The sequence below is a fragment of the Aythya ferina genome (genome assembly GCF_964211825.1).
Source record: "Aythya ferina genome assembly, chromosome: 7".
Taxonomy (NCBI): Eukaryota; Metazoa; Chordata; class Aves; order Anseriformes; family Anatidae; genus Aythya; species Aythya ferina.
The window spans coordinates 8,659,404-8,684,458 of NC_140302.1; the positions used below are offsets into that span (position 1 = coordinate 8,659,404).

A 25,055-nucleotide genomic window follows, 5' to 3' on the forward strand; every position below is an offset into this window, starting at 1 on the left:
CCCTTCAGGAGCAGGAGGCTTTGTAAGGATTGCTGTCGAATAGATGTGACTTGGCTTTTATCTAACAGAGAATTTGGCTTTGGTGTTTCCTGAAAGGTCATATGTGTTTCAAAATATTGTGTTCGAAGCACATTTTCAAATGACAACAAAAACATTCAAAAGTTTGGAAAAAAAAAAATCTCAAGAAAATTTAAGAGATTTCAGAATACATATATTTTAAAATCTCTGAAAAATTCCATTTTAGAACCCAAACAAGTCCAAAACTTCCATGTTTTCCTGTGGCTATCACTGCAATCAGCAGCAGCTTCAGATGATTCCTTGAACCCCAAGTGCCCACAAGGTAGAGGAACTTTCTCCTACTAGTTCAGTGACTCTTGCTCTGGTTCACTGGTTCTCAGCCAGACAGAAGTCATATTCCCCTGCTCTATGGGCAGACAAAACCCGCGTGTGTTGGAAATTTGCTACCTTTACTCAGGCCAACTTACACTAGTCCTGCTGGGATTTGATACCTACCAGCAGCACAAATGATAAAGCAGTCCAGCAGTTTGATTTGTGGTTGCTTTCAAGTAATATCCTCTTCTCTCTTCCCTTTGCTGGGCATTTGTTGTTGCAAGAGGAATATAAAATAATTTTTAAAACCTATGAGGTAAGCCTGGCTTTTCAGCTCAGAATTCTTTATTTTTATTTTAATTTTGTAAATTGATTTTTTTTTTTAATTGCTGTTCTTCTTTGTTTGGACAGATGAGAGAAACGTATTATTTCTCCAATAACAAATGCAGCCAATAGGAAAAATAAAGTAACATTTTTAGGAGAAAGGAAAGGGCAGTAATCCAAATATCTACAAGCATGTCAGATCAAGGTGCTTATGTCAGTACTTCAGGAGGTGCAAGTGTCAGTGCTTCAGGAGATCTGAATGGGGCTGATTTTACTGGCTTGTTCACACCTTAATAGTCTATGCAATAATTCAGGGCTGATTGAGGTCATTCTGGAGGCCTTCCAGATTGATTTTATCAGTGCTTGAGGAGAGGGAGGGAATACTCATGGGGCTGCAGAGATGGCAGTAGTGAGATACGGGCTGGGACTGGTGCAGAAGGGACCCAGGGGACACGACTCCATCCTGGTGGCATAGCAAGCCTCAGCAGATGTGCTGGGACCTCTCTGGAAAGTCCCCATCCCACACAAGAGTGCGCTGAGGTCTGAGGTCACTGGGAACAACTTGGTGAAGGCTTAGCTCCTGTTCTGCTCTCTTTCCATCAAGCTCAAGTAATATGGAAAGTAGTATGGGAAGTAACACAGACCTAGACTTGGTGTATGGGACCAGGAGTAGCCATGGCTAGATCAGGAGACTCTCTGAAGGCCTCTCCCCCAAAGAAAGGTGAGTTTCATTGGTGTTAATATATGCTGGGGGGCAGGAGGAGTGGTTTGTTGTCAACATACTTGATCCTGCTTTTCTGCCTTTCCTCCTCTCCCCGTAGGGGAAAAATCAGGCTCTGTGCTGAGTCACTGCTCATGAGAGGTGTGGCTGAGAGAGCTTTTGGCCCTGCCTTAAGCTAGTCATTAGTGAAAACCAGTCATTACAGTTTTGGATTGAGGTGGGCTTGTCTAGGCTTCCCAAAGAGCTCCTGTTTGTCTTTTAACAAGCTCTGCTTGACCAAATCTAGCAGATATTAACATCAGGAAGGACAACAGGAGCCAGACCCCAGATCACACTGCTCCCTCTAAGCTGGGTTGTTGCAATATGCAAGTGTGTAGGCAGTTTGGCAAGGGGTGGAGCGCTGGTTTGGAAGGCAGTGCTGCCAAAAATCCACCCACGGCCCCTGCCAGCCTTTGTCAGCTCTGCAGAGCCTCCCTGGCAGCAGTAGACTGAGGACACTGACAGCTGTGAAGCAGTACAGCCCACAGGAGGCACACAGGGCAGGCTCACATCGCCTAACAGGGGCCACGTTAAGTGCACGCCGACACATGGAGGTAACCATGCAGGTGGGGGTGGCCATGCACACCCAGCAGAGAAAGTCACCTCATGCAGTGCTCCCAGCAGGCATCCCACATGCTATGTGAGAAAGGGCATGTCCTCCTGATGAAACTGCTCCCATGGGAGCGCAAGGCAGCTTCATCCCCAGCCCCTTCCACCCGTTACAGGCAGGGAGCAGTTTGGCAGCAGCATACTGGCCCCATGGAGGCCATGAGCAATGTCAGATCACACTGCACTGTATTAGGTGGGAATGTCCGATTCACCATGTCTCTCTCCTCTTCTGGGTAATACTCTGACGTGAGCCTGGGTAGGAAGGGTGTCTCCTTTTGGAGCGATTCCAGTCCTTGGGTAAGTTGCACATTAGTGGGAGAAGGGATTAGGGGGAGTGGTGACCTGCGTCACTGCCAGGTGCACGGAGGAGAGGGATAACAGCCCGATGTGTGTGGGGAGAGTGCAGCACAGAGAGCACGCTCCGCTCCCTCCTGCTCAGCAGATCCTGGGAGAAAGACACCTGCCCTGCTGCGGCAGACGAGCTGACAGGTAACCCTTCCTCCTTCTGCACTTGAACTGCATCCGTGTGGGCATCAGGAGAGAGGTGCAGTGAGCTGAAGAGCCCGGCGGATGGGGTGGGAAACAGAACAGTTGTTTTCTGCTCAAGGGAGGGATGGTGGGGATGCTCAGAAGTCAGGAACGTGCTGCTGGTGCTCTTCCCTTGAAATTGCATGCTATTCCCATGATGTTGCACCATGAAAAATGCTTTCTGTCTCTTTCTGTCTCCCCTTGCTTTGCTTTTCAATACAAAGCAACAAGACAGACCCAGGCATCTTGGGGAGTGGAGCCATCAGGAGCACACACAGCTGCTGCCCTGCTGAGCCTCCCTCCTCTGCCTGCTGGTCCTGGTGGCCCTGCCCTCCTCATGAGTGTGGTGAGAAAGGCCCTGCAGCTGCCTGTGGCTGACCCCAGCTGCCACAGGCAATGCAGGTTGGATGCAGGGAACCCTTCTCCCCCAGAGCAGGGAGGTCCCTGGGAAGGTGGGGGGTCTCCATTGGCTGGGCCATGCCACAATCACCAGGACCCAGTGCTGGTGATAGCCCTGCTGTGAGTAGGACATGGGCAAAAGACCTCCAAATACCCCCTCCACCAGCACAGCAGTGCTGGTGTGATCCTGACCACATCTGCTGCAGAGACAGCAAAGGGAGTAGGTGGCCTTCTTCCCCACTGTGCAACCACCTCCTGCAGCAAGGAAAGCCAGTTAGAGATTATGGAAACCTGCTCGCTCTCCTCCTTTCCTTGGCCAGCAAGATATTTTGCAGGGAGGCAGTGGGGTGGATTGCAGTGGGCCTTCGACCAGGTTCATCAGCTGGTCTCCATGCTGCCTCAGTGTGACCACAGCATGATCTGAGATCCTTTCCAGCTCTGACCATGCAGACTTGATGCCTGTGCTGTGAAAGCCATACACGTGCAGGAGCAGTGGGACCCCCCATGCGGGCTCCTTAGAATGTCTGAAGTCTTGGTACAGCATTTGTGCCATCAGGGAGAAGAGCAGGTCTCCTGGGACAGTTCATCATGCTGGTTTGCAAACAAATCCAAAGTGTCCTAAGGTTTCTACAGTCTTACCTCCAGCCATAAAGAGAGCCCAACCAAAAGTGTTATAAACAAAACCTCCATTATCCTAAAATTTAAAATTGAGTGATTTGCTTCTGACTAGTTCAGCAAGTTTAACCAAATAATCTATTATTTTGACTATCTGAAACATCGTTTAAAATGAATAGTCTGTAATCCTCTCTTCAAAGACCAAGAATGCTTAGGTGGGTACAGATGTATACGTGTATGTGCATGCAAATACTTTTTCAAAATACGAGGCTCTGATGGAGAACGTGTGATTAAAATGTGATGGAGTTTGGACCCTGACATTGTACAAGATAAGCAAAATGAGCATTTCTTAAAACAAATTGTATGATTTCAACTTTAAAATTGTTTCACCTGTTGGGTGGTCAGATTAATCTACTAATAAAAGTATAGCACATGTCAAATGCCATTCCTGTCTCCTGTGTCAGCAAGATCAATGTCTCTTACTCTCATTATATTGACACTGTTTTTCAGAGAACCATGATGTGGCTGTTCATCACCATTGCTTGTTTCATCTGCAGCACTGAAAAGTGCAATGCAAGCCCCGAGGTGTTCATGGATGTTGTAAGTCCTGCCTTCTCTCTGCTCTTTTCTTGATGTGCCAGCCCCTAAAATGGTCAAATGTTGTATATGTAAGGTATATACTGTCACAGTCTAGATAGGACCCATGGTCTCTGCATGTGTATTTTTACCAGAGTTTGGTGCCAGAGGTTTATTAGACCTTTTGTCTACCTGTGTATATATACACACAGATTTACAGCTGGCATTTATGGGCAGTCCGGTCTGGGTCAACTGGTTTGGTCCAGACAGCTGTCTCAGGCTTGGAGCTTCACTCTCATTGCTGCCTAGCTCTTCATAGGCATTGATTGCAAAATAAAAATCAGCCCTGGACCTTTCTTTACTAGACCTGAGTGAGAGAAACTCACACCTGCCAAAACTGTTAGCTGAAGTCATGGTATCTCCACAGCATTGGTGAGAAGACATAGGGAGGTCCCTACACCACCCTCCTGCTGACAGCAGGAGTAACCAGATCTGGGACAGGGTGGCCGGGGCTTGATGTGGCATCTCTCCAGTACGGAGAACCCCCACCTCCCTTCAGACCTGTCCCATGTCATCCCTCCTGTCCTGCAGGGTGAAATCATTAGCTACCACGGGTACCCCTATGAAGAGCATGAAATTGTGACAGATGATGGTTATTACCTCACCATACAGAGGATTCCTCATGGTAGAGACAACTTGGGGAGTTCAAGCACCTCCCATGAAGCAGAGACACAAGGTTCCAGCATGTTTTGTGTCCGTAAGTGCCACAGGAAGGTCTTCTGGGTCCTGGGGCCCTGAAAACTTTGCTGGGCTGGAGGAGTCTATGGGAAGGTCTGCCTCAGCATGGGTGGGTCCTCAGATAGGCATCCTTCCCTGTCGGATTAGCCTTGGAACAGAAGAAATGCAGGTGCCCACCGTGCCAACCCTGTTGTTCCAGGAGGATCTACCCAAAAGAGGAGGGGAAAGATAAGGAAAATGAATGAGGCAAAGAAATCTGTCCCCAGACTTTACTCCAGTCCAAAGCCAGACAAACCCATGAACTAAAGTACAAGGGAAGCTGGAATATGGACCCATGAACCTGGTAAAGGTATTCTTTGTAGAGCAGCTAAGAGCCATTTATTACCAAAAATAAACCACGTATCCAGTCCAATGCCATCTCTCCATTTTGACTGCTTTCTGCTCCTGACTTGAGCTATTGTTTCAAAGGGAAAGGATGATGCCCCACTCTGGGCAGGGTGTCAGTCTCCTGGGAAATGGGAGGACTGACATATGAACATGGCAGATGGGTGTAAGTCAGTGTAAGTGAGTGTAGGGTTACTTTGTCATCTTACAGTGAGGGTCTAGAAAATAACATAACAAAGAGAAGACAAAGAAAAAAAAGGAGAGGAGAGGAGAGGAGAGGAGAGGAGAGGAGAGGAGAGGAGAGGAGAGGAGAGGAGAGGAGAGGAGAGGAGAGGAGAGGAGAGGAGAGGAGAGGAGAGGAGAGGAGAGGAGAGGAGAGGAGAGGAGAGGAGAGGAGAGGAGAGGAGAGGAGAGGAGAGGAGAGGAGAGGAGAGGAGAGGAGAGGAGAGGAGAGGAGAGGAGAGGAAAGAGGACTTTTATATGAATCTTTTCATAGCTGCAGCCTGTGGTAGACTTTCTGTTTGAATTCAGATATCCCTATGATGGCCTATTGTGGCCGTGAAGTTGGACCGGCTTTGACCAGGGAATTGGAGCAGTCCTTTCCAAATTGAATCTTTCTATGCTCTCTTCTACTCTTTTCCTATGGCAGTTCATGCTTTTTGGTGCTGTGTCAAAAAAACATATATATTTTTTTTTTTCTGGGGTGCTGGAATTTGCCCATATGGATTGAAGTGGGCAGAAATAGGTGGAGGAGATGCTTCTGGCCACCTCAAGTACCTGTGTCTCTTGTGATGGGACTGTGCTGTGAGAGACAGACACAAAGCCTAGACTATGCTGGGTTTTTGGTGTCTCCTGGTCAGACACTGAGCCAAACAAAAGGCACAAGGAGGAGGGTGATCTCCATACAGTGGGCACATTCAGTGTCCAGACAGACATGGGGCATGGTTTCCTTCTTCCTGAGGGCGTAATTTACCATGCTGCATTCAGTGTGGAGTCCCATCTTTTTTTTTCAGCTTCATTTTATCGGTTTTCTCTGCCCTGGGATTACCAAAGAGCCGACACGTTCACCAAAAACACATCGCCAAAGAGGCTGAAGGTCACAGGCAAATTATTCTCCCTACACTGTAGACAATTCTCCAGTGGGGTGCTGACAAAACAGTATCGGAAGTATGAATAGAAAGTTATGTTGGAGAAAATGACCCTTTTCTTCTTTCTTCAGCTCCAAAGCCTGCAGTGCTCCTGCAGCATGGCCTGGTGTTGGAGGGCAGTAACTGGGTTACTAACCTGCCCAACAGCAGCCTGGGCTTCATCCTCGCAGATGCTGGCTATGATGTCTGGATAGGAAACAGCAGGGGGAACAGCTGGTCGCGCAAACACAAAGAGTTTGAATATCACAACGAGAAATACTCAGCTTACAGGTATTTTCAATGAAGCTACAGAAATGCCATTAGATCTGCCCAGGAGTGCTTTCAGATGAGTAAGCAGGTATCTGGTACTGTGTTGGGCTTCTAGCCCTGGCCCTGCAGTTTCCTTAGACTGGAGAAGTGGCTCCACCAGCGCAATTGCACAAGCTGCCATTGGGCATAAAGTTTACTTTCACTACCAAGACATGACCGGCGTGCCCGTATCTGCTAGAGACCTAGCAAAAATAGCTCTACCCAAATAGTCTTTCCCTAATTTAGCCTTTTGCTGCAAACACATTCATTCTCAAAAGTGTTCATGCAGCTGGGGCTTCTCCAGATGATAGGAGCAGATGGCACATTCCAGAGAAAATGTACTAATCTTTTATACGGAAAAATAACAAATAAACTTTGCCACTCAGAGGTGGCAGCACAGATCCTGCATATGTGCTGGTGGAAATACTACGTGGAAAAACTTGTCATGGCATGCCTATTACTCTCATCATTCTAATAGTTCAGTTACATGCCCATCTCTGTTGCAGCTTTCATGAAATGGCCATGTATGACCTTCCAGCAACAATCAACTATATTTTGCAGAAAACAGGACAGGAGCAGTTATACTATGTGGCTTACTCTCAAGGCACCACCACAGGTACTTATGACGGCATCAGGATCAGGTTGGCTGTGCACCTCGTGTATAAGTCTATTATATATGTATTATATTTGTGTATAGGTTTATATTATATTTGAGCAGTGGTGGTCCAAAAACTGTTGCAGCATTGGTTTTTGATTAATCCTGCTGTTGCCAGAGCCTGAAGAAGGGCTTGTGGGAGCTGCAGCTGGTCTCAACATTCTAGCTGGAAGCTGAAATGCATCAGCAGCAAAAGGTCCAGGTCAGGTCACCAACATGCACTTGTTCTTGCGTGTTAGAGCACTTTCTAGGGACTCTTCCAATGGCCACATGCATCAGGGAGCGAAAACTCACACATAAATAGCAGGGCAGGGTCTGATTTCTTCTCACTCCAATAGGTTTCATCGCATTTTCTTCCATTCCTGAGCTGGATCGCAAAATCAAGATGTTTTTCGCGTTGGCTCCTATCACCACAAGCTCAAACATGAAGTCACCCTTGGTCAGAGTGTTTGACCTTCCTGAGGGTCTCGTTAAGGTAGGTTCTCGCCACACACTCACCTGGTTTCCTGGTTTTCCTGTTGGTCAGTCCTTGGTTTAGCACTTGAGAAAGGTCCTACCAAAAGGAAGGTTTGCCCTGAAACATATGAACTGAGAGGGGAAGGTGAAAGTCGCTTCCATTTCCCTGCTCTCTGTGTGCCTTTTGCATTGAGCAGGGTACATTTGTAATTGTAGTCTTGAACCTGGGGAGCATTAAACCATGTAAAGCATCATGCTGCCCAGTCCTAACCAGAGAAGAGTTATTTCTAGATATTGTATCTGAGTCCTTCCTTCTAGACGAAACTTCTTCTAGGAAAGATCCTGGCTCTTCCAGGGCCCTGATCTTTTTGGAAAAGGACAAATTACAAAGCACAGCAAAGTTGTGGGAATGCAGACAGCAACTTCCAGGGGTGAACAGATTGCTGGCGGAACATCTGGAAGAGAAATAGGAGTGTGGGCCCTTCCAAAGGGCAGGGATGGAGCTGCTGACTCACCTCCTGCCAAGCTCACACAGCAGGCTTGGGGGCGTAGGGATTCACTGCTGACAGCCACCTCCATGTCACATCCTAGTGGCACAGTGTGCTTGCAGCTGCCAATCCAGGGCAGATGCACAGCAAGTTCAGGTGGTTGTAGATGTCCCAGTAGACAGAGCCTTGCTCCCCATTTTCCTGACCTACATGGCCACACAGAGTGTGCCCATGCCAGCATCAGCCACACAATGTGAGTCCTGGTCCCCATCTTTGGTAGCCAACATCTTCTGAGGGTTGTTCTGGCTTTGTGAGCTCTCCTCTGCATGCTGCTGAAGCATTGTGAACCATGCTGATTGATGCTTTTGCATTTTGTAGTTCATTTTAGGACACATACTGGTCTTCGATAAGGGCGAGATTTTGCAGCAAGTGACTTCCCGTCTGTGCAGCTACACATTCTTTAAAAGCTTTTGCTCTTTGGTCCTTTACTTGCCTGGTGGGTTTACCAACAGCTTAAATGTGGTATGTATGCTACAGATTACTTGTTAAGTGATCCAATTTCTGACTGTTTAAGCCTGATTTGACTGTGCAGTGTCAGGGAAAGCACGGTATCCTGCTTTCACTGGCTGTCAGAAGTGGGGCAGGCTGTGGGGCTGGCCACCTGCATGGCAGACCCCTCAGTGCAGAGATTGTGTGAAACGTTCTGGGACCCCGTGACTCTTAAGTCACCTAAAATACTCCAAGACTTGACACATGTAGTGCCTCAAAGCCAAGTAAAGCAGCACCATCAGATAGCTGCCTTCACCTGCCTTTTGCATCTTTCATTCACCGAGAAATCTGCGCCCAACAGGGCCAGCACTGCAGCAACCCAGGTTGCTCATTGCTGTGTCCAGGTGAGCTGAGGCTGTCCCCGAGGATGGAGACCCCTCACAGCTTCATGTGGGGAAGGGCCATTTCCTCAGAACCAGATCCTGTCACAATTGGCTCCTGCAAGTAAAATCAGTGACAGGTCAATGGAGGTACCTAGGTTGGTCATGGATAGAGTCAGAGCTAGGCCACTATTTCTCAAAGAAATTGATGGTGTTATTCCTTAATTTTCCAAGGAGGGAATGCTTTAGAAATAATGTGTAGAACTACTGTGATGTGTTGCACATTGTCTTTGCAACAGGGTCCTGAGCACAAGATACAGTTTTACTTTGATTTGAAAACCGCATAGACTCGTAATCTGACCCAGCATCCCATGAAAATTGCCAGGCTTACCGAAGGCATCTCTACAGCACCCTTCATGCCACTGTCTGTCTGCAGTGTGGGTTTGCATGACATGGGGCTGAGTCTTGCCTTCAAAGAGATAAGATGAAGCAGTTTGTGCAAATGAGAGCCCCAGCTAGCCTGTGTGAATCAAAGACATTGTATTGCTACTGAACAGGATTAAATGTATTTCTAATGGGATTTCCCCCAGTGCAGAGAATAAATATCTCCATGGTTTCTTCCAGAGCCGCATAGATGTCTACTTGTCTCGCTACCCTGATTCAACATCCCTAAAAAACATGTTACATTGGCGCCAGGTAATATTTCCTGATATAGAATAAGATAGCATGCAACCAGGAACCATATTCTTCTCTCTAAGCTGCCAAGGACCTCTTTTCATTACTTAGGTATAATCCTCCATTACTTTCCCTGCAGAGCTCTATGAGAGAAAGGGGAAATTTGGCATGAAATAGTTGTGCAGATGCAGTTCTTTTGGCTGCAACTTTCAACAAAAGATGACCAGAAGACTTTAGAGCTGCTAGGAGATGGAGAAGGAAGGAAAAACTAGTAATAAATCAGAACAAGAGATATTAGAGTGAAGGCTAATAGATGAGGGCCAATAGATCCAGTATCCAAAACAATTAATCATTGAAAACATGCACAACTTCTGTTGTAGCCATGGACTATGACAGACAAAGGAAACTTGCCCAGAGTTAATGACATGTGCCTTTTTTTGAGAATAGCTCTTGGATGTGTGTTAGGTGCACTGTGTGTTTCTGGGGCTTCAGCCTCCAGGCATCTATGCTCTGCAGCTTACCAGTCACACAAGAGAGGAGAGAGGAAAACCATGAGCAATGCCGAGGAAACTTACAGGCCATACTGAAATCTTCCTAGGAGTCGAGCTCTCCTTGTGAATGACAATATCACACACAACAAGCAGCATCCTCGAGCCCTGGTGGCAGGAGGGAGCAGTGGGGTCCCCTGGCAACCTCCACCATGCAGTTGTTCCCTCTGATGGCTGGCAGCAAGCCCCAGCACTGGGCACCAGCTGCTGAACCTCCTCCAAGGAGCAGGGAGCTTATTGCACAGAGCTGGTGGAATGTCCTCCTTCTGAAACCGTTGATTCCTGTTGATATCAAGTGTTGGTCGGACTAATTAAGTGAAAACGAAGCATCTTGTGTGACAGCAGAAGCATGACAGGAAAATACAAACTGGAACACAGCTCATACTTCCATCCCAGAGGAAAGTGAACTCTGGTCCCCTGCTCACATTTGAAATGATGGCACACCCAGTGCTTCAGTGCAAAACCTTCCTAAAGCATTTCTGTTCAGTTTCAATCAGTTTATTACCATTGAGAAATGAAATACGTAATTTCTAGGGCATCAGCATGCTTAATTTGGCTATCTTTTCTGCTATTAATACAATATGCAGTCAAAAATAGCTTCTCACTGATATTTGAAGCTATGCAGGAGTAAATCATCTATCCACCCTTCCTCACCTGCTTTTATCTTTCTCATGGTCTCATGCAATGCATGGAAAATAAACATAGCTCTCCTCTTCTAGCTCTATCAAACAGGGGAATTCAAATATTATGATTATGGCAGCGACAATGTGCTTCATTATAACCAGGTAAGAGAAATTCATTCTCATTTGTCAATAGAAAGAAAGAAAGAAAGAAAGAAAGAAAGAAAGAAAGAAAGAAAGAAAGAAAGAAAGAAAGAAAGAAAGAAAGAGAAAGAAAGAAAGAAAGAAAGAAAGAAAGAAAGAAAGAAAGAAAGAAAGAAAGAAAGAAAGAAAGAAAGAAAGAGAAAGAAAGAAAGAAAGAAAGAAAGAAAGAAAGAAAGAAAGAAAGAAAGAAAGAAAGAAAGAAAGAAAGAAAGAAAGAAAGGAAGGAAGGAAAAGCAAATGACAATGAAAATATTGCTGTGACTGAGACTGAATTTTATGGGATTTATGGAATTTACCTTGTCATATGGGATTGTACCTTTCTTATAAAGAAGAATTGTGTGATGTGTGATATCATTCATTGGTGATTTTTCATCTCTCTGGTGAGATGCGTGGGAGTCCAAGACATAGTTAAGATCTGCAGTGATATTTTCTGGGCCATTTCTCCAGATAGGCAAGAAATTCCAAGCAGCAATAAGAACACTTTGTATCTTCAAATTGTCTGTGACTTCACAGGCTTTTCTTTCTCAAGTAATAGTATTTATCTTCCAGAGCACACCTCCTTTCTATGAGCTGGAAAATATGAAAACACCACTTGCTGCATGGTATGGCGGCAGGGACTGGATTTCAGCCCCTGAAGATGTAAATATAACACTGCCTCGTATAACCAACATGGTGTACAAGAAGTATATTCCTGAATTTGTCCACTTTGATTTCCTTTGGGGTATGCAAGCATATGAGCAAGTATACAAAGAAATTCTTGAACTGATGAAGAAGAATGCCTAGAGTTGGAAAAGTGGCAGTAATTGTTCATTTCTCCTTTGTCTTTGGGGGCTTCTTTTATTTGAAGAAAAAAAAAAAAAAAAAAGTAAGGAAAAAAGAGGGGGAAAAGGTTCATTAAACTGCTGCGCTTGTTGTGGGATTATTATTACTCTGGCAACGAGGAAAATAGGCCAATCCCATGATCAGAGAATCATGTGGGATTTAGGTTAAGTAGATGGAGGTCCTCGCAGAAGTTGGGCATGGACTTTTGACTCTGAGTCTCTCAGGTGCCTCACCCACATGGGTTTCCAGCAGCAGGAAATTTCTGTGGAGCTTGGCTCTTGGCTGCTGCTGTAGGCTCTGGCCTCCCTATGGCTGAGTTCCCAGCTGTGAACAACAGGATAGTAGCTTGGCTCTGTTGTGCATGCTGGTGTTTCAAGTGTGCTCAGATGGGACCACACAGTTCATTGTTTTACAGTCGGAAGGAGCTAAAAACTTTCTGCTAGTAATAAAAAGAACTAGTACTGCTGATTCAGGTGACACCAAACTTGATCATACACAACAGGGTTTTCAATAAGCTGTACCAAAAAAGACCATTTTGCACCATTTTATGTATTAGTCCCAAGGTACAAACCCAGCAGGAAGAGTCACTTTTTGCTGAGTCTCATAAAATGCTTTGGTTTTCTTTATGTGTGAGAGAGAAGAAGAGTCGGGAGTCTAACTCTGTTCTTAGCCTCTGGATTACCCTTCATAATAAAGTATTGATTAGGGGAGGAATGGTGAATTTGCCTGTTTGTGCAATGATATTCTTAAAATATGTCTACAAGCAAGCAGGGCAAAGGATAAGGCACTTTTCCCACAAAGATGTATGAAAAATAATAATAAAGCAAAAAGGGTCCACTGGGCTCTGTGTGGTTGTACTGTCTTAAACCTCTGGAGGAGCACAGAGATTTTCAGCACAGACCTCTTGTTGCATGCAAGCAAGGGACTTCAGCTTACCCAGTCCTCCCCCTGCTCTAGGACAGCTTTCTGTGGCTTGCAACACTGGCAGGTGCCCGCTGCCCACAATGCCCCTAGCATCCACACACCCTGAGGGAAGAGCTGGGTGGCAGAGGGCAGGATGGAAGTTGAGGAGGGGTGGGAATGCCCTCCCCAAAGGCATGCTGTGGGTGCTAGCAACCTGCTTCCATCCAAGAGTCTAGAGGTGATGGGATGTGGCTGCTGGCGCTGGTGTGCATCCCTGCAGGACAACTGTAGCAGGCTCTGTCTGAGTCTACAGAAATGATCAAAGGAGACCAACTGTAAAAACATTCACTCCCCATCCTTAAAGCTAGAACAAAACAGGACTGGGCAAGGTAATCATACCTCCCACCAGACTAGGTTGCCCAAAGCCCAATCCAAACTGGCTTTCAACACTTCCAGGGATGGGGTATTCACAGCTTCTCTGGGTAGCTTCTTCCAGTGCCCACCACCCTCACAATAAAGAATTTCTTCCTTATATCTAATCCAAATCAACTCTCTTTTAGTTTAATACCATTACTTCTCGACAAAGTATCCCTCTCCAGCTTTCCTGTAGGTGCCCTTTAGGTACTGGAAGGAGCTCCAGTGATGAGCTACATCACTTGTTGTATTTATAATGACATCTTTTTCTGTGTGAGTAGTTATTTACTGCAGGGCTCTGTCCTAGAGCAACATTCCTCCAGTGCTGCAGTGGATCTCCATGCAAATGCAAGACTCTTCTATCCTTGCAAATAAACATACAAAGCTTGGCAAGACTTTTCCCAAACAGACTTCTGAACAGCTTGTAAGAACTTAATTATTTTTAGTTAAAAAGTACTAACATTAATTCTGAAGGTTCGTAAGAATTGCAGCATTTTCTTTCTAGTCAGTTTAGAATGTTTCTGCCACTTCTGTAATTGTCTGAAGCAATGCTTGTATTGAATTTATTTAATTCATTTCCACAATGGAGTGTTTTGATGAAGTTCTTTCCAAACCAGGTTTTAGAAGTGCCTTGCTCCCTATGGAACTGGTACTTATCAACTACCACATGTTAAGGTTTCAGCAGTAGTTGAACTAGTGCATTTTGGAAGGAAAGAGAACAGTAAAAAATCAAGGTGCTTGTAAGCATAAATATTGTGATGTTCTGTCATCTTAGATTGCCTTGATCAATAAATGGACTGAGTTAACTGGGAAGCTGTGCTGATCTTGGAGGGACTGGAGTCCTTGCCCATCTGAAGCCTGTTGTTTTGCGGCTTGAGCTGTCTCTTGGCAGAACAAGGATGTCCAGGCACTGTGAGGGCTGTCAGCTCTCTGAGAGCTGGTCAGCAGAAAGATGAGGGGGATATTTTGGGCAGCAGAGCCAGGTTTCCCCAACCAGCCCCTGTACCAGAACCTCCATCCAGCAAGGGAGCAGAGCAGGATGGTGGCCAAGTGCAACTAAGACTCATCAGGCAAGTCCACAGTGATGACATAGGTGCAAGATCAGCCCCAGACAGCAGCCCGTGGGTCGGGGTCTAAACCAGCTCAGTCTCTCACTCTTAGACTTCACAGCCCAGCATGAGGCCTTCACCATCCCAGGGAGTGTATTCATGGCACAGCAATATTCCCTTTCTATTCTCCAGGGGTGAGCAAAGGAAAAAACCTCGACCATACACCTGAATATCTGGAGGGTGTTGCTCATTTAGCCACTTACTTAACTTTCTTCCAGATGTTCTCAGGAAAAGCAATTCGTGATCTGCTTGTGCACAGTGTGCCAAGCAGGAAGGGCTTAAAACTATGTCACATCCCATTCAAAACACAGTAATCACACCATATTTGCTGACCTATAATTTTCTATTATCGTCACAGCCAATGTAAAAGAAGCAGCAGGCTCATGTGCCTTTGTGTGGAGCATACGGTCAGCTCACAGGGCTGTGTCCACATCAGGGAGGTGGTGAGTGCATCTTCTACGGAGTCATTCCTGCTTGAGGATTATGCAAAGGCACATGCCTAAAATGACGATGTGCTTTTGTAAGTAATCCTAGGATTGTTTTAGTATTTGCTTTAAGCAATCTACTGGCCTACAGTGCTATTTAGAAACTGAATTGTACTGGGATTAAACTAGGACAGGGTTTCGTCAAGCCATGTCATATGGTGCACAGCCTTTTCATGTTTCTCTGATCCTTAACAGCAAGCCTGAAAAACATCTCCCGCAGTCACTGCCATTGCTAAGTAGATTCAGAGTTTTTCTCATTTGAGGACACGTAGATTTCTTGGTTTAGTAACTATCAGCAATTTCTGTGTTATTTATGAAGTTATTTCTGAAACCTCTTTCAAGATTGCTAGATGAATGCTTGGAAGAAAGAATGGGTAATTGGTCCTGGAGACTTGTATTTTTGTGCATTGGTACATTAGGCAGATGCGAACAGGATGAAGCCATGGAAAGTTACGTTTAGCCTAAATAATTTTGAGATATAACTAACTCCAGTGTTCTTCATTAACCGGAGTAGGTCTCTGTTCCTGACTGCCGCAACTCACCCTGGACTCTGTTGTGTGGGTCTTGTTACTGCTTCCTGAAGGTCTCTGATTGCCTTGACCCTAAGTCAGACTTTCTGCAATACATTGAAAAACAGGCCCAAGAGCACTAAAATGCCAAATTTGAAAAGTTAATACTTTAATAATATTTTGAATTATTAATATTAATTTATTAAGTTTTCTGAAGTTGCCCAAGTCTGTTGATAAACAAACCAAACTACTTCAATGTTAGACATGTTTTAAAATGAAGTGTACAGTTAAGAGAGATCAGAAGAGTACAAGAAGTTCAGGATTCTTCTGGATTCACCTGAGCAAAGAAACAGGAATAGAGGTGAGAGAAATCACTGGTCACCATATCACGGTTATTTTGCAATAAACCTTAAGAAACATGTAAGCTCTTGTTGATTCAGTTTCACTACTGTGTATAAAATGATTGCATGAACAACTATAGAAAGGTGTTGTGAAAATAATTCATTGTTTCATCAAGCCTGACTGTGCAACGTGGATAAAGTCCCTATTAACTGTTTAATCAGAGATACTGGTGATATACCAGCCTCATGGAGGGGCTTTAAACTAGGAGATGTACAACTAGATAAGCAGCACTTTCCTTATCAGATTTTTCACTCGAGCAAGGTTGTTTAAGTTTATTGTGAGGGAATCATATTTATCTGGCTGGTATTACAGAAGAGTCTGTCATTCCTAAAATCAGAATGATACTGTCCTTCCCAGCTCAGGATGCCAAGACCAGACAACAGCTAGTTAAGCATCTCCCTACTTGTGATTTGCCTACCCTCATGCTTGGTAAGCATTAGCAGGTAGAAGGTAACAACCAGCACATTGGACATACTACCTGGAAGCTGTTAGGTGTGTGAAAGCACCAGGAGAATTGACAAAACAAGAGTTAGAAGAACAGTATGCATTGATCTGGTGTGCACTGATTGCCGAGGACATGATTAATACCAACCACTCTTGTAAGCACTGAGGAATGTGTTGCTTGCACCCTGATGTGCCACAGAAAAGGTGACTCATTGGCAGAAGACACGCGCCTGACAACAGAACAACAGCAGAGGGGATAGAGTACATCTTATGGGCTGTTTCTCTTCCTGTTATCCCAAGAGGATGACAGGTTATAATCCCAAACAAGAAAATGAAAGATGCCCATCATTGCCTAACACTTATGAAGCCTGAAGTAAATCAGATGCAGAGCCAAAACATCACACCACAACTTTTGTCTTCTAAAAGACCTTAGAGGCCTGTCCTGGAAGGAGTTGGCCTGGGTGCTCAAGAGGAAACCGAAAGTGTACTGACAACTCAACAGTGGCAACCTTTGCCTTCCATGTCACCCTCTGTTGACCTCGGCCAGACCACTTGGACACACACATTTTGGCCCTGCTGAGAGTGTGTGTTCTTTGCATGGTTTACTTGCTTAGAAAGTCAAGTAGAATGTCTTTCAGTTTCTAAATGCTCTTGAGTTTTCTTAAGTTAGATCCTACAACAGTACTGTACGAATATTCCATGAGTTTGATTATACAGTTTAATTTTAAGATTCCCATAATAGTCTACCCAATATTTGCTTATGCACCCTACCAGGTATTATGAGGCCCTGGCACTGTAGGTTCATATCAGTGATGATTCACAGTTCTGTCAAATGTACATGCACAGCAGTGTCATGACAGTATTGTTCTTTTTACCCAAACTTGCACCTACCTGTCAAAATGTTCAGCTCTGGTCCCCTAACCTCAGAAACCTCTAAGGTCCTCATTTCTTCCTTTGACTAAGCTAAACAAGAATTTCTCAGTAAAAAACTAGCTGCTTTTTGTTTGCAACTCCTCTCTTTCCTACCATAGATATGGTAAGTACCAGTGCTAAATGCGACACCAGTCACAGTGCTGATACACCACTCTGACAGCCTTGTCTCTTGGCCAGAGGACACTGCCATCTTTCCAACCTCTACTAGTCACTACTGCTAGTATCTAGTACCTCCACCACATAGCTAGTACCTAGCGGAGGCAGAAAGCAACAGACATGACAGTGGATGAAGCAGCTGACTGTACAAGTAAAAGGTGAAGTCTGTCTTGATGCTGTTGAAGGAAACCAGAGGGTAGTGTAGAGAACACAGGCTGGGTGCTGGTTTCTCCATCCACGGGGCATTGTTTAAACACTCTTAGGATGGATGCTGGAATTGTCCTCTACACAACTTGTGAAGTCTATCTTATGTAGTGGGACTTTGGTGTTCACAAGAGGGGGAAGACACTTAAGAGGCACAAATATGGACAGAAGTGAGGTAATGAAACAGCAAAGGCTTTCGCACACCTGTTGTGGGAAGGTTGTACCCACACACATAGCTCCTTTCAGTCAGTGATGAGCACTGATAGAAAATTAGTCTTGTGGATGGAGTAACCTGTGTGTGTTTTAAAGAAGTGTGTTTCACAACTCACAGACTGCTCCTGGACTATGGCTGGTATAAATATTAGAAGTCAACCTAATCCTTGTCCAGGAAATATACATGTAAGCAGGGCACCTGGTAGCCAGACAAAGGCTTGGACTTTTGGGTGGCTACTGAGCAGCTACAGAAAAGCGCAGGTTGTAGCATCATGGGCTGCAGGTGGAGAAAGAGCACCTTTGCTCTGTGTAATACACATCGCTTCAGCCAAACAGAGGCATTGCACAAGCTCTCCTTCTCTCTGCAGTCCATCGGCAAGATGCTAAGGTTGGTGCTTTCCCAGAGAACATTACAGAGGTTTTGCAAGTTGCCAGCTGCAAATACAATACTGCTTGGGCCTAAGAGGTATGTAGGGGCTGCCTGGGCCGCTGCCACTTATGAAGGATAGTGTAATGGCCTAGTGTTTTCCACCCACACAGCCAATGAAGTCTGGTCTGACACTCATGTGAGAGGATGGAGAGGTCAGCATGCTTGTGTGGCCTCATGAATCTGGTAGAGAGCCAGACACAGCTGCCGTTTGCCCACATCATTTCATGGGGTCTGTGTGCACAGGCAGTGAGAGCAGCCTGGGTCTTCTCCTTCCTCCACAACCCCTTCTAAGATGCATTCCCATGGGCACACGGGAGTTAGGAAATGACCTTTTCCAAATGAAATATTTGGATGTTTTTTACTGTGGCTATCATCAGCTTAAGATGAAATTCCATAGCTGAAATTCCTTACTGCGTCACCTCAGCTGCTTCTGAAAATGTAATCCGTTGCAAGCCTGAGAGTTATGACCACAAGACCAAGTGGAGGAAGTTATCAAAGATATGACCCATGCTCACATCCCTTAATTGGAGGACACATGATCTGGTCCAGTGTTGTGCCGACGTAGCAGGGCTCTGACACAACACGCTCCTTTTAATGCTGGTGTTGGTAGAGCTACAACCATTCCCACCACCAGCCTGATCAGATATGACAGTGGGCTCTGCCTGGTAATGTATTTTACTGTAATTCAGATTTGTGTTGGAGCTATCCTGAGGGTGAAAAAGCATTGACTGTTTTTGTTTGTTTGTTTGTTTGTTTGTTTTCTTCCTTTTTTTTTCTCAGTAACTTATCTCTAGGTATTAACATAGAGTTATTGTGAACACTGGGAATATTTCAGAGGGCAGATATGTCTCATGGTGTGGGAGACCCACCGGGAGGAGGATGAAGGAAGGTAGAGAGAAAACAGATGGCTGGTGGTTTGAAAAAACAGATTTGCAGCTCACGTGACTGAGTAGAAGTTACACTCTAACTTTTAATAGACTGGCAAAGCATTAGAAATCACATATAATATTAACTGTGTTACGAATATATCTTTGTTCGGGGCAAGAGATTCTAAGGTGATTAAAAACCTTTTTTTTTTTTTTTTTTTTCAGGCAACACATTTAATAAATAGTCTTTCTACAAGTCTCTAGTAGTTTCAGTTCATGGGACCCTCGGTGGCTTCTGTGTGCAAAAGCTAAGCAGTAAAGACACAGCAAAAGTATAGATATGTGTTTCTTTCGTAGTTCAAATTCTTATTTAGGATTAATTCCCTCCATGTGACAATTGGCCCAACGGCATTTTCCATCACCCTAGTACTTGCATTACATCATCTTTTTACGATTAAAACTTCAAATGGGTCTTGCCCAGTTCCCGATCCAGCCTGTGTGGAGAAGCATGGAGAGCCCTGCAGGGAATCTAAATGAAACCTGGAGATGGGAATCTCCTTTTCTTCCCCAGCACAACCTGTCATTTGTGATCTACAGATATACAGTTATTAATGAATAATAATAATATACTAATAATATTTTACACAGGTGCAAGATGTGGTTGTTCATTGCAACTTTGTTTTTGACACAAGCAGCTGCAAACTCAGAAGATGTCATGGAGCACATGGGTGCAAATCCTGAGACATTCATGAATATTGTAAGTTCAGGAGAAGCCTGAATTTCCTCTCTGTCTGAAGGTTTGCAGATGTGTAGCTAGGGGAAAGAGGGTTGCAGAGGGGTGGAGGGTGTGTGGAGAGGGCTTGTGTAGCTGTGTGTGCTGGGTTTGTACAGCTGAGTAGTATTATGCTGCCTCAAAAACACAATTAACAAGCCCTGCTTCCTGAATGAATCTTTTTCCTCCCAGCATTAAGCGCAATTATAAGCAGGTCAGTTAGAGGAGGCAGTAATCACAATGTGGATTGGATCAGATTTCTTCCTTGAGGGTAGAAAGTTTTGCACGCTCCTCTTCTCCTTGTTCAAACAGCTTGGCATTCTCCCATTCCCCTTGATAAGGCTGGAGCTCAGTGAGGAATTAAAAGCCCCACAAGTGAGCCTAAAATGGAGCCAGCGCTGGTGGTGCTGCACCAGGCACAGGCTCACCAGCACACCAGTCCTGGGTTGGAGGCACCAGGGCAGGGCTTTGCATCCAGACCCCTGCTGGCCCCACTCCCAGCTGGGCCAGCACTGCAGATCCAGCAGGCTGCACCTTTAGATGCACTCAGGAGTTTGGCAATGAAATTGCTGAAATCAGCCTCTTCTAGCAACCATGTGAAAATGCAAGCATGGCAATCTGTAGGCTTGATTTCACTGGACTGAAACGTCCCAATCTGTTGAATTTTCAGCATAGATAAAGCTTTGGCAGAGCCACGTGAGTCCTGTGAAAAATCCTACGGAGCTTGTCCTGTTGCCACAAGAGGCACTTCCAGTCAGCCCAGCTCTGCAGGATGGATATGCCCACGATCTTATCTGCCCTGCCAGCTGGCTCAGAGCATGACATGACATGTTTTGCTGCTAGTATCAGGAGCCAGTAAGCCCTTTTGCTTTCAGCCCTCACTTTTGGAGGAATCCAAAGACACGTGATGCATGTTGCAGCTGGGCCCTGCTGCCTCCTGACCCTGAGCAGCCCCACTCCTGCTCAGTCACTGCCCATGCCTCCTCATCCCTTGTAGACCTCAGCATTTGGTATTTTCAAACATTTGATTGGGTTTTCCACCTTGTTTCTTGTTTTCTCAGAGCCAAATCATCTGCTACAGAGGGTACCCCAGTGAGGAGTACGAAGTCCTGACTCGTGATGGTTACTACGTCATCCTGAACAGAATTCCTCACGGGAGAGAAAAGCCTGGAAATGGAGGTATGGTTCTGTTTGGCAAGGAAGCCAGCAAAAAAAAGGTGTAACCCACTGATCAGCTACCTGAGATCTGTGTGAAGGGATGAAATTTATCCAGCTAAGGGAGTATACGCTGTTAAAGCTAAAATACTAAATCCATGGCACTTCTCCAATTTACAGCCAAGGTTTTGCCAGCCAGCAAATGGGTGCAGCATGGGAACCCTTTTTATCAAGCAGCAACTTGGCTTCAAGGCTCAGAGGGTGAAGACATATCGTGGGATAATTTAGTTTTACTTTTTCCTCCTAAATCTGTGACTTTGGAATCTGTACTATCCTGGGGACAGGCCTGTAGGCCTGAGCTTTTACATGGTTGCTGTGAGCTGCCTATGGCCACGGCACTGAGGGTATGGGCATGTTGGACCAGAAGGACCTGGGAGAGACAACAGCAGCTCTCCAGCCTGAGACAACCAGGATAATAGCCACGAGACAACTACCGCAGAGATTTCCTAATGTCCCTGATCTGATGTCTTTCTCCAGGCTTCATCTTCTCAAGGAGATGTCATAACAACATGCATTGCATGTTGTCTGAGCATGCAACAAGGAGGCTGTCTTAGCCTGAATTTGGGTTAAGTAGGAGGATTCTGTTTGAATGAAACATGCTGTTTCTCTTTCAAATCCAGGCCCCAAACCAGTTGTGTTTCTTCAGCATGGGCTACTCGGTGAAGGCAGCAACTGGGTTGAAAATCTGTCTAACAACAGCCTTGGCTTCATACTAGCAGACTCTGGCTATGACGTCTGGCTGGGAAACAGTCGGGGAACACGCTGGTCCCAGAGACACCGGCATCTTTCCACTGATCAGGTTGAATTCTGGGATTTCAGGTAGGCTGGAGTGGATTACAAAAGCTGGCAAACTTTCCTATCTGTCACTAACCTCTGGGCAGAGGTGGGTGCCTCCATGAAGGCAAGTCAGAGCATATAGTCCCAGACATGGCCTCCCCCAGACCTCCCAGTGGAGGCTGGAGGCAGGAAGGCTGGAGACACCTGTGCAAACCCAGCTTGTGATATGGTGCCAGCATCTCCAGGCAGTGGGGTGCTGCAGCCTCTGTAGGTCTCCACCCTGTGGAGACACCAGCTTGCAGTAGACAAGCTAATAATGTAGGTCTGCATTTCACCGTATCACTCTAAAAGACACATGGGCAGGAGCTCTTGAGAAGCAGAGCAGGTGCTGGCACCCTGACCTGCAGAGCCAGTTGTGGGTCTTCAGAGCTGTCATGTGTTGCACCTGAAATGCTGTGTTGCACTGCTGGCTGGGGTCTGCACAGTTTCCCAACTACGGTTATGGGAGGACTAAGCCTTTTCAAGGAACAATGAGGCCATGGTAGGAGAGATGCCTTCGGACCTCATGTAGTTCCACCCACCACAGAGCTCTTCTTGGCCATGAGAATTTTCTACTGGAAAATTACCCTCAGATGTCAAAGCCTTCTGTATATATACCTTGTAACTGACATGCTATTCCTGTATTGCAGTTTCCATGAAATGGCTATGTATGACCTCCCAGCAATGATCAACTTTGTTCTGCGGAAGACCGGCCAGAAGCAGATATATTACGTGGGCTACTCTCAGGGTGCCACTATTGGTGTGTTAGAAAGGGTTGGACATCACGTTTCTCTCCACAGCAGGGAAGGCATGGCCCGTACCACCTTGAAAACAATAATTTTTCCATATGTGAACAGAAATTCTAGAGAGGTCCTATCTTTGTGAACAGCCGAGCAGGCACATGAGGGCAATGTTCAGAAGGTCTCCTGCAGTGAGGAATCCCTCAGCAGCAGTGCTTTCTATAAAGGAGAACTGGGAGGACCAGCATGTTCCAGATCAGTAGGAAAATTTCTTGGTGACCTCAGTAAGCTCCTGAAAACCAAATTTCAGTCCAGAAAATCGAATTGCAATGTTCCGCACCAAACACAGAGGCATTTTGCATGGAGGTCACAGTTTGTGCTTTCTGATGAAGCACGCATTGTTGTTTTTTTTTCACCAGCTAGGCCACCACAGGTATGAGAGAACATAAGAGAGAACAAAGACCAACAAGTCTCATATTGTTTTTCTGTTTTCTCAGCATTCATAGCATTTTCATCCATGCCAGAACTGGCTCAGAAAATCAAAATGTTTTTTGCCCTGGCTCCTGCAGTGTTAATTAAGCACGCCAAAAGTCCAGTTATGAAAATGTCGTTCCTGCTTGACAGACAATTCAAGGTATTTCAGGTATGAAATATGGTCCCTACTCTACTCCCTTGAGCTCAATTTTAATGACAGTGAGAAACAAATCCAGTGCTTTCAGCCCACCAGAGAGGTGGAGTGAAAGAGAAGAGGCAAGAACATCGATTTCCCCAGCGTGCCTTCCACCAGCACATGGGCAGCACAACGTTCAGCAACCTGCACGCATCCCAGCAGGGCGGAGGGTAGAGGCAAGCAGGTTTTGCTCCCACAGGCACCCTGTGCAGCACGTCCCCTTACAGGACAGCTCATGGGGACACCGCAGGGCTCTGGCAAGCCGGGTTGCGGAAGACAGGCTGAGGGGTGGGTGCAGAAAGAGAAATGCAAGCAGTTACCTTTGCTCTTTGTTTCCCCAGCTCTTGCTGGGCCAAACAGACGCCTCACTGCGAATGAGGAAGCTCTGGAGATTTCTTCCTGACTTGTGCAGGCACCCAGTCTTGCACAAGCCCTGTGCCACCCTGTTGTTCCTGCTGGGAGGCTACAATGAGAAGAACCTCAACATGGTATGTGTGCCTCTGTACCCCTCTTGCTGCCACCCCAAAAGAAGAAGTCCACAAGCTTTCTGCACGTGCACTGCTTGTCCCCAGGAGACATGCTAAACCTCCTGGCAGCACAAGGAAGCACCACAGCCGCACCACAGAGCAATTGATTTTTAATGGAAATTATATTTCTGAACCTGAACCAAGTCTATATGCAGCACAACTCAGCAGCGGCTGTTTTGGAAAATGCATTGTCTGGCAACTGTTGTCATTGGTCCTAACTATTTGCAAGGAATGATATCTTGAATGTTTTTCCCTGCAGACCCGGCTGGATGTATACACAGCCCACTATCCTGACAGGACATCTGTCAAAAACATGATACACTGGGCCCAGGTAGGTTCCCTGAAAGAGAGCAGAAGGACATTGAGTGTGTGAAAGTAAAGTCACCAACAGAAAGTTCTCTTGCAGCACCCTGCACACAAAACACTGCTGGCGAGAAGGGTCACACAGGTGCAAGGGTAGCACGAAATCATGTGCAACCCATTGCTTTATGAACTTGGCAGCTATGGACACAGGAGGTCAAATCACCACCCCTGTACAAGAGGAAGGTCTGGCTCTGTGGGGATGCTACCCCACTGTGAAACATCAAGCACCCTCTTGCAAAGTAGTCCCTCAAGGAGGCTTTGAGATGTGGGACTTTTGCAGCTGCACTGAGGGGCCCCACTGCGCATCTCACTGCAGTTTGGTCCTCTCCTCCCAGGTGATGACCTCAGGAGACTTCAAAGCCTTTGACTATGGCAGTGAAAACCAAGCAATATACCACCAGGTAGGAGGAGGCTGCAGCGCTGGTGTCTGGAGGAGGGAGGTGGGCAGGTGGCAGTGGCAGGGGCTGGGGAAACCCCCTTGCATTCATTCCCCAGGATGTCCCCATCCAAAACCACTGCCAGCGTCACGCCGAGTCTGTCCCAGATGTTGCAGGGCTGGGTTAGCTTGTGGGGGTTCTCAGACGTGTCTGTGTCTCTCCAGGAGATACCTCCCTCCTACCAGCTGGAGAAGATGACTGTGCCCACTGCAGTGTGGTCAGGGGGTGAGGACTGGGCAGCCGACTGGAGGGACGTGCACCTGCTGCTGCCCCGCATCGCCCATGTCGTCTCCTACGTGCACATTGCTGACTGGAACCACTGGGACTTCATCTGGGGTTTGGATGCCCCCAGGCGCCTCTACAGCCACATCCTGGCCCTGATGGAGAGGTCCCGGTAGAGCGGGACCCAGC

At 46.1% G+C, this 25,055-nt stretch overlaps 2 protein-coding genes across 2 annotated transcripts; both read left to right on the forward strand.

Annotated features, from left to right (window-relative positions):
- Window positions 1–769: 769 nt before the first annotated feature.
- Window positions 770–12,866, forward strand: LOC311439490 (lysosomal acid lipase/cholesteryl ester hydrolase-like). The gene is made up of 10 exons (XM_084525233.1): window positions 770–1,968; window positions 4,076–4,165; window positions 4,733–4,898; window positions 6,483–6,681; window positions 7,206–7,315; window positions 7,693–7,829; window positions 8,677–8,820; window positions 9,792–9,863; window positions 11,110–11,175; window positions 11,764–12,866. The coding sequence occupies exons 1-10, from the start codon at window positions 1,963–1,965 to the stop codon at window positions 11,995–11,997; spliced, it is 1,224 nt and encodes a 407-aa protein (XP_084381359.1). The 5' UTR covers window positions 770–1,962; the 3' UTR covers window positions 11,998–12,866.
- A 2,875-nt stretch (window positions 12,867–15,741) lies between these two features.
- LOC311439497 (lysosomal acid lipase/cholesteryl ester hydrolase-like) lies at window positions 15,742–25,047 on the forward strand. Its single transcript, XM_084525244.1, has 10 exons — window positions 15,742–18,903; window positions 19,753–19,861; window positions 20,938–21,055; window positions 21,712–21,910; window positions 22,558–22,667; window positions 23,145–23,290; window positions 23,659–23,805; window positions 24,104–24,175; window positions 24,543–24,608; window positions 24,809–25,047. Exons 1-10 carry the CDS (start codon window positions 18,884–18,886, stop codon window positions 25,040–25,042), a joined length of 1,221 nt encoding a protein of 406 aa, XP_084381370.1. The 5' UTR covers window positions 15,742–18,883; the 3' UTR covers window positions 25,043–25,047.
- Window positions 25,048–25,055: the final 8 nt, after the last annotated feature.

Bases quoted from the DNA above. Each gene is read 5' to 3' on its own strand.
- LOC311439490 (XM_084525233.1), top strand. The intron at 4,899-6,482 runs GTAAGTGCCACA...TTCTTTCTTCAG, and splicing joins TTCCAGCATGTTTTGTGTCC to CTCCAAAGCCTGCAGTGCTC. The intron at 8,821-9,791 runs GTATGTATGCTA...GGTTTCTTCCAG, and splicing joins TTACCAACAGCTTAAATGTG to AGCCGCATAGATGTCTACTT.
- LOC311439497 (XM_084525244.1), top strand. From the start codon at position 18,884: ATGACAGTGGGCTCTGCCTG. The intron at 18,904-19,752 runs GTAATGTATTTT...TATTTTACACAG, and splicing joins ATGACAGTGGGCTCTGCCTG to GTGCAAGATGTGGTTGTTCA. The intron at 24,176-24,542 runs GTAGGTTCCCTG...CTCTCCTCCCAG, and splicing joins ACATGATACACTGGGCCCAG to GTGATGACCTCAGGAGACTT.